At 35.1% G+C, this 14877-nt stretch overlaps 1 protein-coding gene across 1 annotated transcript in view; it reads right to left on the bottom strand.

Moving 5' to 3' along the window:
• LOC128663707 (cytosolic purine 5'-nucleotidase-like) overlaps window positions 1-4222 on the bottom strand; it is a 326364-nt gene extending 322142 nt beyond the window's left edge. The window contains exon 1 of the mRNA XM_053718156.1: window positions 4090-4222. Within this exon, the coding sequence (XP_053574131.1) occupies window positions 4090-4115 (26 nt within the window). The 5' untranslated portion in view covers window positions 4116-4222. The remainder of the gene's footprint in view (window positions 1-4089) is intronic.
• Window positions 4223-14877: the final 10655 nt, after the last annotated feature.

Genomic DNA, 14877 nt, shown 5'->3' with positions numbered 1-14877 from the left:
AGAACTCTGGTTAAAGGGACATGAAACCCAAAAATGTTCTTTTCATGATTTAGATAGAACATACAATTTTAAACAACTTTCCAGTTTACTTCTGTTATCAAATTTGCTTCATTCTCTTGGTATCATTTGTTGAAGGAGCAGCAATGCACTACTGGTTTATAACTGAACACATAGATGGAGCTTACCTAGATAAACCTTTCAGCAAAGGATAACAATAAAAGGAAACAAATTAAATAATAGAAGTTAATTGGAAAGTTGTTTAAAATTGTATGTTCTGTCTAAATCAGGAACGTCCAATTATGACTTAAAGGGCCACTAAACCCAAAATCTTTCTTTCATGATTCAGATAGAGAATAGAAATTTAAACAACATTACAATTTACTTCCATAATTTATTTTGCTTCATTTTTTAAATATCCTTATTTGAAGAAAAAGCAATGCATATGGTGAGCCAATCACATGATGCTTCTATGTGCAGCAACCAATCAGCAGCTAGTGAGCATATGTATATATATATATATATATATATATATATATATATATATATATGCTTTTCATCAAAGAATATCAAGAGAATAAAACAAATGAGATAATATAAGTAAATTAGAAAGATGTTTAAAATTGCATTCTCTTTCGAAATCATAAAAGAAAAAATGTGGGTGGCATGTCCCTTTAACTGCCCCATTAACTGTTACACTTCACAAAAAGATTCACAAAACACATAAAAAATACATTTAAAAGTGCAGTTACACTCATAATAATACCATCTAATAAAAATTACTTTAAACAAAAATTGCATAAAAAAGTAATAAGGTCTCAAAAATAGGAGGTCTCAGGTGTTAGGGAAAAAAAGAACTGCAAAAGGCTTTAACATAGAGGTATATACATATACATGTCTAAATATGTATATGTGTGTGTATGTATGTATATATATATATATATATATATATATATACACACACACACACACATATACACAAATAGAGCTCCAGGTGACAGATCAACTACAACAAATGACCAAACATCCACTGACAATAACAGCCCCTCATTCAAAACACAAACTGTCACCAACCAAGAAAACCATACAGAAAACTCAGGGATTGTGAACCGTTCAAACTACCACCTATCAGAACCAGACAGTATACACAATGGTTAGTACAGCAACTTAGGAGTGCAGTGCAAGCGAAGACAGGGTCCTACCAAGTCCCCCCAATTCCAGTAATAGATATATATATATGTCCACAGCACTGTGTCTTTCAAATCTCTTTATTCTCTGTACATAACAGGTATATAAACAGCGACGTTTCGAGTGTTGCCACTCTTACTCATGCTAGTTACAAACTATCAAACACAGCAATTTAAAACCCTCAGTTTGGCGCCAACCACTCCATTAGGTGGATCTGCTGCCCTCTTCTGGTCATTTGTAATAATACATTAAAAGCACTTCTAATTACATGATAATATGTAACTAAAATTTAAATACAATGTTTGCTTACACATTGAACATTTCTCTCATATCTTTTGTTTTTACTCTTCACAATTTTACTGGATCATGTTTCAATTTATATTCAAAACATTTTTTCTCAAAACATTTTTTCTCAAATTTCTTACAGAATTTTTTAAGTATTAATTTCCCAAGGTTATACTTTAAACAGTAGAATATTATAATGAACAGTAAAGAATTGCACTATAATAAATGAAGGATTGCTCTATACAGTGTAACGAATTATAATATAGACAATAGAGACCTTGATATTCTCATTGGTAAAAAATATGTTATTTATAGGAAAATAGACCAATCAAAGTCTCTATTGAGCCCATATGGCTCCATACTCCCCATTTCAAAGATCTAAAACATTTCCTTTTGTTTTAGTATCTTTTCTCTATCACCTCCACTTCTCTGTGGACCCACACTATCTATCACTTGCCACCTTAATTGGCTTATCTGGTGGCCACACTTTAGGAAATGGTGGGACACGAGGGCTTCAGTATTCTTGCACCTTATGTTTGAGCGATGCTGACATATCCTGTCTCTGATCATACGGGTAGTCTCCCCTATGTAGATCAGAGAACAGGAACACTTTATGAGATAGATTACATATTTCGACTCACATGTATAGTAATCTCTTATCTCATATCTTTTCCCATTTCTTGGGTGATAGAAATATTTACCCTTTATAATAGAGTGACAGCTCATACAGCCTAGGCATGGGAAAGAACCTCTACTTTTATTCCCAATAAATGCCTGTCTCTCGCTCTTCTTTGAGCCAACATCTGTGTGAGTTAGCTGATCTTTCAGATTTCTTACTCTTTTATAAGCCATTAATGGTGGATTTTTTTAATATTTCTATATTTTTATTGCATTCGCTCAAAACGTGCCAATGTCTATTTATAATACGTTTTACTTCTTCACTTGCTGGACTATACTGGGTAACCAAGACTAATTTATCATCTGTTTTTCTTTTAACCAGACTTTGCTCCTTAGATCTAACTTTATCTATGTGTTTATCTACAATTTTCTTAGGATATCCCCTATGTAGGAATTTTTGCTGCATCTCTCTAAGCCTAATTTCTTTTATTACTGGATTAGTGACTATTCTGTCCACTCTTAATAATTGACTCTTCGGTAATGAGTCCAGTAACCCTTTAGGGTGGAAACTTCTATAATCTAATAATGTATTCCTATCTGTCTCTTTATTATAGATATCAAAAGTTAACTTTCTTCCTTCTTTGATTACTCTAGTGTCTAAAAAGGTTACTGTCTCTTCAATCCACTCTGCTGTAAACTCTAGTCCAGGGACTGCCCCATTAATTTCTGTCACAAATTCCAATAGGGACTCAATGCTGCCCCACCATATGCCAAACACATCATCTATGAATCGCCACCAGGTGGCGCCATATTTTCTAAATTTATCATTTTCATAGATTATTCTCTCCTCTATTTCATTCATGAATAAGTTGGCATATGATGGGGCAACGTTGGTCCCCATTGCAGTACCTTTAATTTGAATATACCAGTCATCCTGGAACATAAAGTGATTCCAGTAGAGAATAAGCCTAAGTAATTCTTCTATAAATTCAACCTGTAATGCTGTGCATTTTTTATTTAATTTACACACTTTTTTGATTATTCCTATCCCTGTTTCGTGCTTAATGGCCGTATACAGGCTCTTAACATCCATTGTATATAATAGGAATTTTTTCAGATTCAAAATATAGGTCTTTGGCTTTATTTAAGAAATCTCCTGTGTCTTTTAGGTATGAAGATATTTGTTTTACCTCAGGTTGCAAAATCTTATCTAAAAATGTTGAAATATTTGTTAAAGCTGAGTTGACGCTTGAGACTATGGGCCTCCCTGGTGGTCTAGCTAGGTCTTTATGTACCTTAGGTACCGTGTAGAAGATAGGATTTTTAGGGTCTTTATTAAATAAATAGTCTTTCAACTTTTTATCAATTAATTTATTTTCAAATGCTTTATTTACAATTAGTTCCACCTCTTTCTGTATTTTACTCATTGGATTATAATTGATCTTAGCATAAGTATCCACATCTTTAAGCTGACTTACTATTTCATTAATGTAGTACCCTTTGTCTAGCACCACTGTTGCCCCGCCCTTATCAGCTTTTTTAATTGTCACCTCATTAGATTTACTTTTCAAAGTTTTTATAGCATCAAATTCATCCTTAGTTAAATTTAACCTCTGCATTTTTAGTCTTATAGGGTGCTTTTAATTTTCTCTTCTCACTATTTTGTTTCAATTTCACTATATCATTGCATACCAAATTTATAAAGGTGTTTACACTATGATTAGTGGATGCAGGGTTAAACATACTTTTATTTTTCAATGCTAATTCTTTAAATTTCCATTCTACTTCAACATTTCGTGTGTCAGGCTCAGTATAAACATTATCATGGAACCATGTTTTTAACCTTATGTTCCTGAAGAACCTTTGTAAGTCTTTGTTCAATTCAAAAAAATTTGTATTAGAATAAGGGCAGAACGAGAGTCCTTTTTCCAAAAGTCTTAGTTCAGTCTCTGTTAATGCTTTCCCAGATATATTAAGGACAGTAGTATATTCAGATCTTACCCCATCTTTAGGCTCAGTCCCTTCATCTATTACTAGGCTCCCCTTCTCCGTTACTGATAGTGGTATGATCTCCCTCCCCGACTTGATCTTCTCGGTCCTCCTCTCCCCCTGTTTCTTCCGCTTACGGTGTTTCTTTCCACCTCTGTGCTGCTTCCGTCGTTGCTGGAATCTAAAGGGGAGGAGTCCTCAGACTCTGCGTAAGACGTGCCTGTTACTCCCAGGCCCAAGGGACTTTCTTCATGCAGCACCTGCGGAAAATTTAAGTAAAGAATTTGAACAGATGACCTATAAAAATACCAAGTGGAATCTGCATGTAAGCACACTATCAGAATACTATAGGGTGAAAAGGATACCCAGAGGGCTCAGGATGAGCATTTGCCCCACACTCCTGAGAGATAAAAAAGAGTACTGCGATAAGTTTGAGTCCATCATTAACAAATGTTCCTACGATATTATGGTGCTGACGGTGGAGTCTTTACTGGAAGAAATTGCAATCCAGGAAGCAAAGATTAAACAAAGCAGAGAGGATTTGCTAAAAACATTGTCGGCAGATGAGTGGGACAAGTTAACCAGTGAAGTTAAACGAAAGACAACAGAATTGGAGAAAACAATTAAAGAGAGAAAACGGCAAAAGTTTCAGAGGGACGAAACTGATTACCTTACCGGGAGAGTATACAAGTGGAGAAGCGGTCACCATGGCAACGATAACAACAGCTATGGGAGTTACAGGAGAGGAGGAAATCGGAGAGCCAATAGGAATCAATCACAACCGGAAGGAGTAACAGGTACGTCTTACGCAGAGTCTGACGACTCCTCCCCTTTAGATTCCAGCAACGACGGAAGCAGCACAGAGGTGGAAAGAAACACCGTAAGCGGAAGAAACAGGGGGAGAGGAGGACCGAGAAGATCAAGTCGGAGAGGGAGATCATACCACTATCAGTAACGGAGAAGGGGAGCCTAGTAATAGATGAAGGGACTGAGCCTAAAGATGGGGTAAGATCTGAATATACTACTGTCCTTAATATATCTGGGAAAGAATTAACAGAGACTGAACTAAGACTTTTGGAAAAAGGACTCTCGTTCTGCCCTTATTCTAATACAAATTTTTTTGAATTGAACAAAGACTTACAAAGGTTCTTCAGGAACATAAGGTTAAAAACATGGTTCCATGATAATGTTTATACTGAGCCTGACACACGAAATGTTGAAGTAGAATGGAAATTTAAAGAATTAGCATTGAAAAATAAAAGTATGTTTAACCCTGCATCCACTAATCATAGTGTAAACACCTTTATAAATTTGGTATGCAATGATATAGGGAAATTGAAACAAAATAGTGAGAAGAGAAAATTAAAAGCACCCTATAAGACTAAAAATGCAGAGGTAAATTTAACTAAGGATGAATTTGATGCTATAAAAACTTTGAAAAGTAAATCTAATGAGGTGACAATTAAAAAAGCTGATAAGGGCGGGGCAACAGTGGTGCTAGACAAAGGGTACTACATTAATGAAATAGTAAATCAGCTTAAAGATGTGGATACTTATGCTAAGATCAATTATAATCCAGTGAGTAAAATACAGAAAGAGGTGGAACTAATTGTAAATAAAGCATTTGAAAATAAATTAATTGATAAAAAGTTGAAAGACTATTTATTTAATAAAGACCCTAAAAATCCTATCTTCTACACGGTACCTAAGGTACATAAAGACCTAGCTAGACCACCAGGGAGGCCCATAGTCTCAAGCGTCAACTCAGCTTTAACAAATATTTCAACATTTTTAGATAAGATTTTGCAGCCTGAGGTAAAGCAAATATCTTCATACCTAAAAGACACAGGAGATTTCTTAAATAAAGCCAAAAACCTATATTTTGAATCTGAAAAAATTCCTATTATATACAATGGATGTTAAGAGCCTGTATACGGCCATTAAGCACGAAACAGGGATAGGAATAATCAAAAAAGTGTGTAAATTAAATAAAAAATGCACAGCATTACAGGTTGAATTTATAGAAGAATTACTTAGGCTTATTCTCTACTGGAATCACTTTATGTTCCAGGACGACTGGTATATTCAAATTAAAGGTACTGCAATGGGGACCAACGTTGCCCCATCATATGCCAACTTATTCATGAATGAAATAGAGGAGAGAATAATCTATGAAAATGATAAATTTAGAAAATATGGCGCCACCTGGTGGCGATTCATAGATGATGTGTTTGGCATATGGTGGGGCAGCGTTGAGTCCCTATTGGAATTTGTGACAGAAATTAATGGGGCAGTCCCTGGACTAGAGTTTACAGCAGAGTGGAGTGAAGAGACAGTAACCTTTTTAGACACTAGAGTAATCAAAGAAGGAAGAAAGTTAACTTTTGATATCTATAATAAAGAGACAGATAGGAATACATTATTAGATTATAGAAGTTTCCACCCTAAAGGGTTACTGGACTCATTACCGAAGAGTCAATTATTAAGAGTGGACAGAATAGTCACTAATCCAGTAATAAAAGAAATTAGGCTTAGAGAGATGCAGCAAAAATTCCTACATAGGGGATATCCTAAGAAAATTGTAGATAAACACATAGATAAAGTTAGATCTAAGGAGCAAAGTCTGGTTAAAAGAAAAACAGATGATAAATTAGTCTTGGTTACCCAGTATAGTCCAGCAAGTGAAGAAGTAAAACGTATTATAAATAGACATTGGCACGTTTTGAGCGAATGCAATAAAAATATAGAAATATTAAAAAAATCCACCATTAATGGCTTATAAAAGAGTAAGAAATCTGAAAGATCAGCTAACTCACACAGATGTTGGCTCAAAGAAGAGCGAGAGACAGGCATTTATTGGGAATAAAAGTAGAGGTTCTTTCCCATGCCTAGGCTGTATGAGCTGTCAGTCTATTATAAAGGGTAAATATTTCTATCACCCAAGAAATGGGAAAAGATATGAGATAAGAGATTACTATACATGTGAGTCCAAGTATGTAATCTATCTCATAAAGTGTTCCTGTTCTCTGATCTACATAGGGGAGACTACCCGTATGATCAGAGACAGGATATGCCAGCATCGCTCAAACATAAGGTGCAAGAATACTGAAGCCCCCGTGTCCCACCATTTCCTAAAATGTGGCCACAAGATAAGCCAATTAAGGTGGCAAGTGATAGATAGTGTGGGTCCACAGAGAAGTGGAGGTGATAGAGAAAAGATACTAAAACAAAAGGAAATGTTTTGGATCTTTGAAATGGGGAGTATGGAGCCATATGGGCTCAATAGAGACTTTAATTGGTCTATTTTCCTATAAATAACATATTTTTTACCAATGAGAATATCAAGGTCTCTATTGTCTATATTATAATTCGTTACACTGTATAGAGCAATCCTTCATTTATTATAGTGCAATTCTTTACTGTTCATTATAATATTCTACTGTTTATAGTATAACCTTGGGAAATTAATACTTAAAAAATTCTGTAAGAAATTTGAGAAAAAATGTTTTGAGAAAAAATGTTTTGAATATAAATTGAAACATGATCCAGTAAAATTGTGAAGAGTAAAAACAAAAGATATGAGAGAAATGTTCAATGTGTAAGCAAACATTGTATTTAAATTTTAGTTACATATTATCATGTAATTAGAAGTGTTTTTAATGTATTATTACAAATGACCAGAAGAGGGCAGCAGATCCACCTAATGGAGTGGTTTGCGCCAAACTTAGGGTTTTAAATTGCTGTGTTTGATAGTTTGTAACTAGCATGAGTAAGAGTGGCAACACTCGAAACGTCGCTGTTTATATACCTGTTATGTACAGAGAATAAAGAGATTTGAAAGACACAGTGCTGTGGACATATATATACCTATCAGAACCAGAGATATCAGTACTGTCTAAAGGATTACCAATCTGTCCAAGTACAAATCTAGACAACATACAACTGTACTGTACAGACTTAGAAGAATTCTTCAGGAGATTGCGGCTAAAATAATTTTTTTATGACAAAGAAAAATGCCAGCACTATGGAGGACTACAATGGAAGCAAAAAGAACACAATCTTCACACCTGCACCAGGACGCAACACAAAATTGGACAGCTGTATTGAAAGCTTCCAGTTGAGAACAGCATCCCTGCTTAACACACAGCAGAAAAAAAATACAGGTGGCCCTCGGTTACAACCTTTTTTTTCAGTCATGTGACTGCTATTGAAAAGCATTGAGAAGCAGTGCATTGATTAAAATAGCCAGTAGGTGGAGCTGTCCGCTTGTGTTGCAGCAAAGATATGCAAGCCAAGCAAGCTGAAATTAATCAGTTTAACCGAACCCGAGCTATCAAGATCTTCCTGTCTAAAAATTAGTCCAGATTGGAATGCATAGAAAGAACTGTTTGCAGAAAAATGCAAGTAAAGTCTGTGTCGTGTGATTATTTTATTAGGTCTATAATGCTGTTTAGCAAATTTTTTTGTTCATTTAACTTAGTTTAGTTATATATTCTGTGTTGTGTGATTATTTTATTAGGTTTATAATGCTGTTTAGCATTTAAAGTCTTCATTTCAAAGCTTTAAAAATAATGTATTAGGTGTTACTCATGACAACTTTGAGAGGGGCCTGGAACCTAACTCCCTCACTTCCCATTGACTTACATTATAAACTGGGTTTCAATTTACAACGGTTTTGATTTACAACCATTCTTTCTGGAACCTAACCCCGGCGTAAACTAAGGGCTACCTGTAATGTATAACCTCTCACATTTAGAAAAAAAACGCTATAAAAAAACTTAAAAAACAATAAAAATATTACCATTAAGCCTGGGGACAAGGGAGGAGCAGTGGTGATCATGAATACACAGGACTACATCACAGAGGGAAATAGACAATTATCAGATCAAACTTATTACATTAACTGGAAAAGGACCCCACCCAGGAATACACTTTAGAAAACTAATATAAACATTCCCTAAACACACGCAACATAAACTGGACAAACTGGTGCCCTCTAACCCTAGCATAGAGACATTTTACATGCTCCCAAAAATCCACAAACCAGGGAACCCAGGGAGACCAATAATAACTGGCATGGACACTCTGACTGAGCAAATATCTGGCCTAGTGGAGAATATTCTTAAACCCTTAGTTATTAACACCACTAGCTTCATAAAAGACACCACTGATTTTCTTAACAAAATCAGCCAGATAACAGAATTGCCAGAGGATACTATACTTGTGACAATGGATGTGGAATCCCTGTACAGTAATATTCCACATAAAGATGGTATTGATGCCTGCTTAAACTTTCTTTCCTCCTCAGACAGCTCTAACCAGACATATAGTGCTTCTACAGTCAGTAAACTTACAGAATTCATACTCACCCACAATTATTTCATCTTCAATAACTCCATCTATTTACAAATGATGGGAACAGCCATGGGCACCAAAATGGCACCACAGTATGCAAACCTCTTCATGGCTGATTTAGAACAGAGATTCCTAGCTCACCCTCACAAACCCTTCAAATACTTTCGCTACATAGATGATATTTTCATCATATGGACAGAAGGAGAAAAAAAACCTAGAAGATTTTTTATAAATTATTTAATCTATTTCATGCATCAATCAAGCTTAAAATGGACTTCTCTAGAGACTGTGTCAGCTTCCTGGATACAACAATATCCATCACAAATGGCAAATTACACTCATCTGTATACAGGAAACCAACAGATAGATGCAGCTACCTCCACAGCTCCAGCTCCCACCCCAATCACATTAAAAAATCCATAATCTACAGTCAGGCCACCAGATATCACGGTCTGAGTTTGCTCAGACACCAAGGACCGTGACAAACACCTCATCACACTGTCCCAATCATTCAGAGAAAAAGGTTACAAAACAAGGGTTATAAACAAACAAATTATCTCTGCCCTTAATACCCCACGTGAACACTTGCAGGGAGAAGAAAAACATATTGCATTTCCCACTAGTTATCAAATATAACCCTGCTGTAGAAGGAATACAAAAAATCATAAAAGACTTACAGCCACTACTCTTAGAGGATCCCACACTCAAAAAAAATATTTCCAAAACCCCCTATCCTGGCACTCAGACAACCACCCAACTTAACACAGAAACTGGTCTACAGAAAGCTACCCCTTGATAAAAAGAACACCCAGAATGGAACTAAGCTCTGCAACAAAGCTCTCTGCAAACTATGTCAACACATTTGTGAAAGCAGCACAGCTAATCACAAGAGTAAATCTTTTAACATTAAAGGGGCATATTCATGTATATCTGCAAATGTGGTATACATGATACATTGCACTGCATGTGAAGTGGGATGTTATATTGGAGAAACAAGCCAAAAACTGCACCTTCGGATGAACTTACACAGACACTCAATCAAAAACCACTGTGAAACAAAATACTGTACTCCTGCTGGTCAACATTTCACCCAACCTAACCACTCCATTCAAAACCTCAAAATCAAGATTCTCAGAGGCAACTTCAAAAACACCATGGAAAGAAAAATCTTTGAAATGAAAATGATAATGCACTTCAACTTGCTAAATTCTGGACTAAATGGGGACTCTGGTTTCTTAACCCATTATCACATTTTTTTGTAATGTACTTTCATATACTGTAGTCAATTACATTGTATATTCCACACTCTCTATGCATAGATACACAGGTAAGCCTATGTCAACACTTTTGTCATTATTATTATTCCCCTTTTTTTTCTTTCTTTCCTTTCTCCTTTTTTGACTATCTTATATTCCCCTGAATACCTAATTTCCCATCTTTATTCATATTGATTTTATGTTGATATATAACTTTATGTCAGTATATGCTTTGTGTATAACCATACATTTCCCCTGCCTGTTATCTTTTACTGACACAAATCTGACACATTCCATGCAAGACTCCAAAAATGGATTGGACAAAACTATTGGCTCCTGCTAAAAATTGTAAGAAACAATTGCAAGTTTGGGATGTTCCTGTAATTTGTCATTTAAACTTACATGTATCAATTAACAGGTGCTGACAATATAGAAATCACACCGGCAACCAGGTAAAATGATTAAATATTTACTCAACCTTTCTGTTGTGTGTCTCTGTGTGCCACACTGAGCATGGAGAAGAGAAAGGGCAGCAAAGAATTGTCTGAGGATTTGACAACATAAATTGTGGAAAAGCATGGACAATCTCAAGGTTACAAGTCCATCTCCAGAGATCTTAATGTTCCTGTGTCCACTGTGCGCAACATTGTCAAGAAGTTTACAACCCATGGCACTGTAGCTAATCTCCCTGGACGTGGACGAAAGAGAAAAATTGTTCAAAGATTGCAATGAAGGATTGTTCGAATGGTGGATAAAGAACCTCGATCAACTTCCAGACCAATTCAAGCTGACCTTCAGGCACAGGGTACAAATGTGTCAGCTCGCACTATACGTCGCCATCTGAATCAAAAGAGAAGCAATGGTAGGAGACCCAGGAGGACCCCACTGCTGACACAGAAACATAAAAATGCCAGATTGGAGTTTGCCAAAACTTACCTGAGGAAGACAAAATCCTTTTGGGAGAATGTGCTGTGGATAGAGAGAGATCTTAAAACAGAAGTTTGATAAAGGAACCCTTCCAATCTGAGAGACCTGGAGCAGTTGGTCGAAAGAATAGTGGTCCTAAATTCCAGTAGAGAGGTGTAAGAAACTCATTGATGGTTACAGGAAGCGATTGATTTCAGTTATTTTGTCCAAGGGCTGTGCTACCAAATATTAAATTGAGGGTGCCAATAATTTTGTCCAGTCCATTTTTGGAGTTTTGCGTGGAATGTGTCAGATTTGGCTTTTTTTTCACTCCACTTTTTTTGTCATACCAATATAAACAAAAGAAATAATCATGAGAATGCCTAAACATTTGTAATTGCAACAATTTTCTGGGCGAAGTGGTGCATTACGTGACAGAAATGCAGGGGTGCTCATATTTTTGGCCATGACTGTAAATATATATATATATATATATATATATATATATATATATATACATACATATACACACACACACTGTATATGTGTATATATATATATATATATATATATATATATATACAGTATATATATTTTTTATATATATATATATACATACAGTATATGTGTGTGTACATATGTATTTATATGTGTGTATATATGTATTTACAGACATATATACACATATAAATACATATGTACATGCACATATACATATATATATATATATATATATATATATATATATATAGTATAGTATATATATATATAAGTGTATTGGAACCCTTTGCAGTCAAGTAGACGAAAACATGAAAAATCATATTTATGCAATAAAAAGTGTTTAACTATGTATTTACTGTAAATATTATACATTCCAATGGTCTCTACATAACAGAATATTGTTTAAGTATTTCTAAATAGATATTCCTGTATTCATCTGTATATATCTGTTACTATATATATATATATATATATATATATATATATATATATATAAAAAAATAGATAGATAGATAGATAGATAGATAGATAGATAGATAGATAGATAGATAGATAGATAGGTATAAATATATATTTGCAAAAATCCATCAGATATATATTTAAATATCTATTAACAATACATAAAACATTCTGTTATGTGCAGACTATTGGATTATGAATTATAACCGTGATCGTGTTTGCTCAACTTGTGGGTGTTATCTTATTTTTTTATCTTTTCGGCACCATTGAAGTCTATGGGGGAATGCAATTTTGCGTTTGCGACTACTATATAGTCTATTTGTTTCCACAACATTACAAATGCGAGAGTGCAAACTTTTTACTTTCAACTCGTAATATGAACACAAATCTCAGAGCACAAAAAAAATACTTCTAGTGGTTTTAACGCGTGTGCAAACTACCTCTCCATTTGTAATCTAGCCCTAAGATGGTGTATTGTGAAGGATAACTCAAAGGGGCAGTATTTACCAATTTTCATTTAACTACATGTAATAGATACTAGTAGACGTGCACAGCGGAAAAATTAGTTTCGGTTAGTTTCGGACCGATTCAGATTTTTTTCAGATCGATTTGAAATCAGATACATTCAAATGTATTAGTTTTCGGATTCATTCAGATTCAAATAAATTTGGATGTATTCGTCTCGGATTTGATTCGTAAATTCGGAAATTCGGTATGTGTTATGTTGATTCAGATGTTTCCAAGTTACACAAATGGAATTATTTCACTGTTCTCTCTCACTAAATCTCACTAAATTTAATTTTTATACTGAATTGTGATTAGTCCATGGCCATTCGAATGTAACGAATAAATCCAAACTAATTCGGATTTATTCATTACAATGCATTCGGATTAGTTTAGTTTCATTGCTAGGTTAATTCGGAAATTCAAATCGATTCAAATCTCCGAATTTGGTGAATTCGTCCGAATTTCGATTCGAAACGAAATGAAAAGCACATGTCTAGACACTACTGTAAAGAATAATATGCACAAATATTGATATAAAAATCCAGTGTAAAACCTTTTGAAAACTTACTTAGAAGTTCCCAATGTCACACTGTTAATGAGATAAGCCTGGGACACTCAATGAAAGGGGCTGATAGCATAATCCCCCTTCACCCTCCCCTGCATATGAAAAGACCCTTTATACAAACAGATCTTTAACCTGAAGTGATTTGTTTTCAATCAAATTGTTATATGTACATAGGGTACCCTAGTTTATGTGAATGTAATAAATGTATTTTTATATTTTAATATTATTCTGTCATTCTGATACTTTAGCCTATAGCTAACGCCCCCTCTTTCTATATTAATTTAACCTGAAGTGACTTAGAGGTCAATTCATTATTGGCCGAATTGGGCCAATTCACCCTGTTTCCAGGCAAGCCTTTAGGCTCGCCAGAAACAGGAGTTAAGAAGCAGTGGTCTATAGACCGCTGCTCCTTAACTCATACGCCACCTCTGAATCTGCGTACAACAATCCGCCTGATCCTATGTGATCGGGCTGATTGACACCCCCTGCTAGCGGCCGATTGGCCGCAAATCTGCAAGGGGCGGTATTGCACTAGCAGTTCACTAGAACTGCTTTTGCAATGCTGAATACGGACAGCATATGCTGTCCACATTCAGCAATGTCTGGTGGACATGATACGCTACAGCGTATAATGTCCACCAGACTTTAATAAATTGAGCCCTAAGACTTCTTTTAAAAGAATGAATATATTAAATTTTAAACAAAAAAGAGGAAATTAGAAGGTTCTACTTCAGATGAGGAATCCTCTTTCCCAGAGGAAACTACACAATCTGAAGATACCACAGTATCCCTTGGATCAGGGCACATAGCACTTGTAGAAGTTAAAATCTGGACTAAACTTATACACTTGTTTGAAGGCAGGAGAGCATCAAAAGCCTCAGGATAGTATCCTTGATGGATGAATTCATAGCAGGAGTTACCATTTTAGCATTTACCTGTAATGAACAAAAAACAGGTGCATTAGATTGAAACAGTATTAGATTGGTTTGTATGCATCAACAAATCTAAACATGAGCCACATAAATGTACTAAAGAAGTTACTTCAGCTGTTTACAATAAGCAAACATAATAATGGTAAAAAAGGTGTTCAGGAGACTCAGGTTGTAGGGTAAATTTTAGGGATAGAATTCTGCTGCTCCATTTTATTATATAGCAAAGCAATGCAATAAAACACTAAACCCCTTAAGAAAACTCTTGAGGAAAGGCAATAAGAACAGCTATACCCCCACTAAAGCAGCTTACAGAGACGAT

The sequence above is a fragment of the Bombina bombina genome, chromosome 6 (assembly GCF_027579735.1).
Source record: "Bombina bombina isolate aBomBom1 chromosome 6, aBomBom1.pri, whole genome shotgun sequence".
Taxonomy (NCBI): Eukaryota; Metazoa; Chordata; class Amphibia; order Anura; family Bombinatoridae; genus Bombina; species Bombina bombina.
Note: the sequence above shows the minus strand (reverse complement) of the source record. Positions and strands in the feature narration are given on the sequence as shown.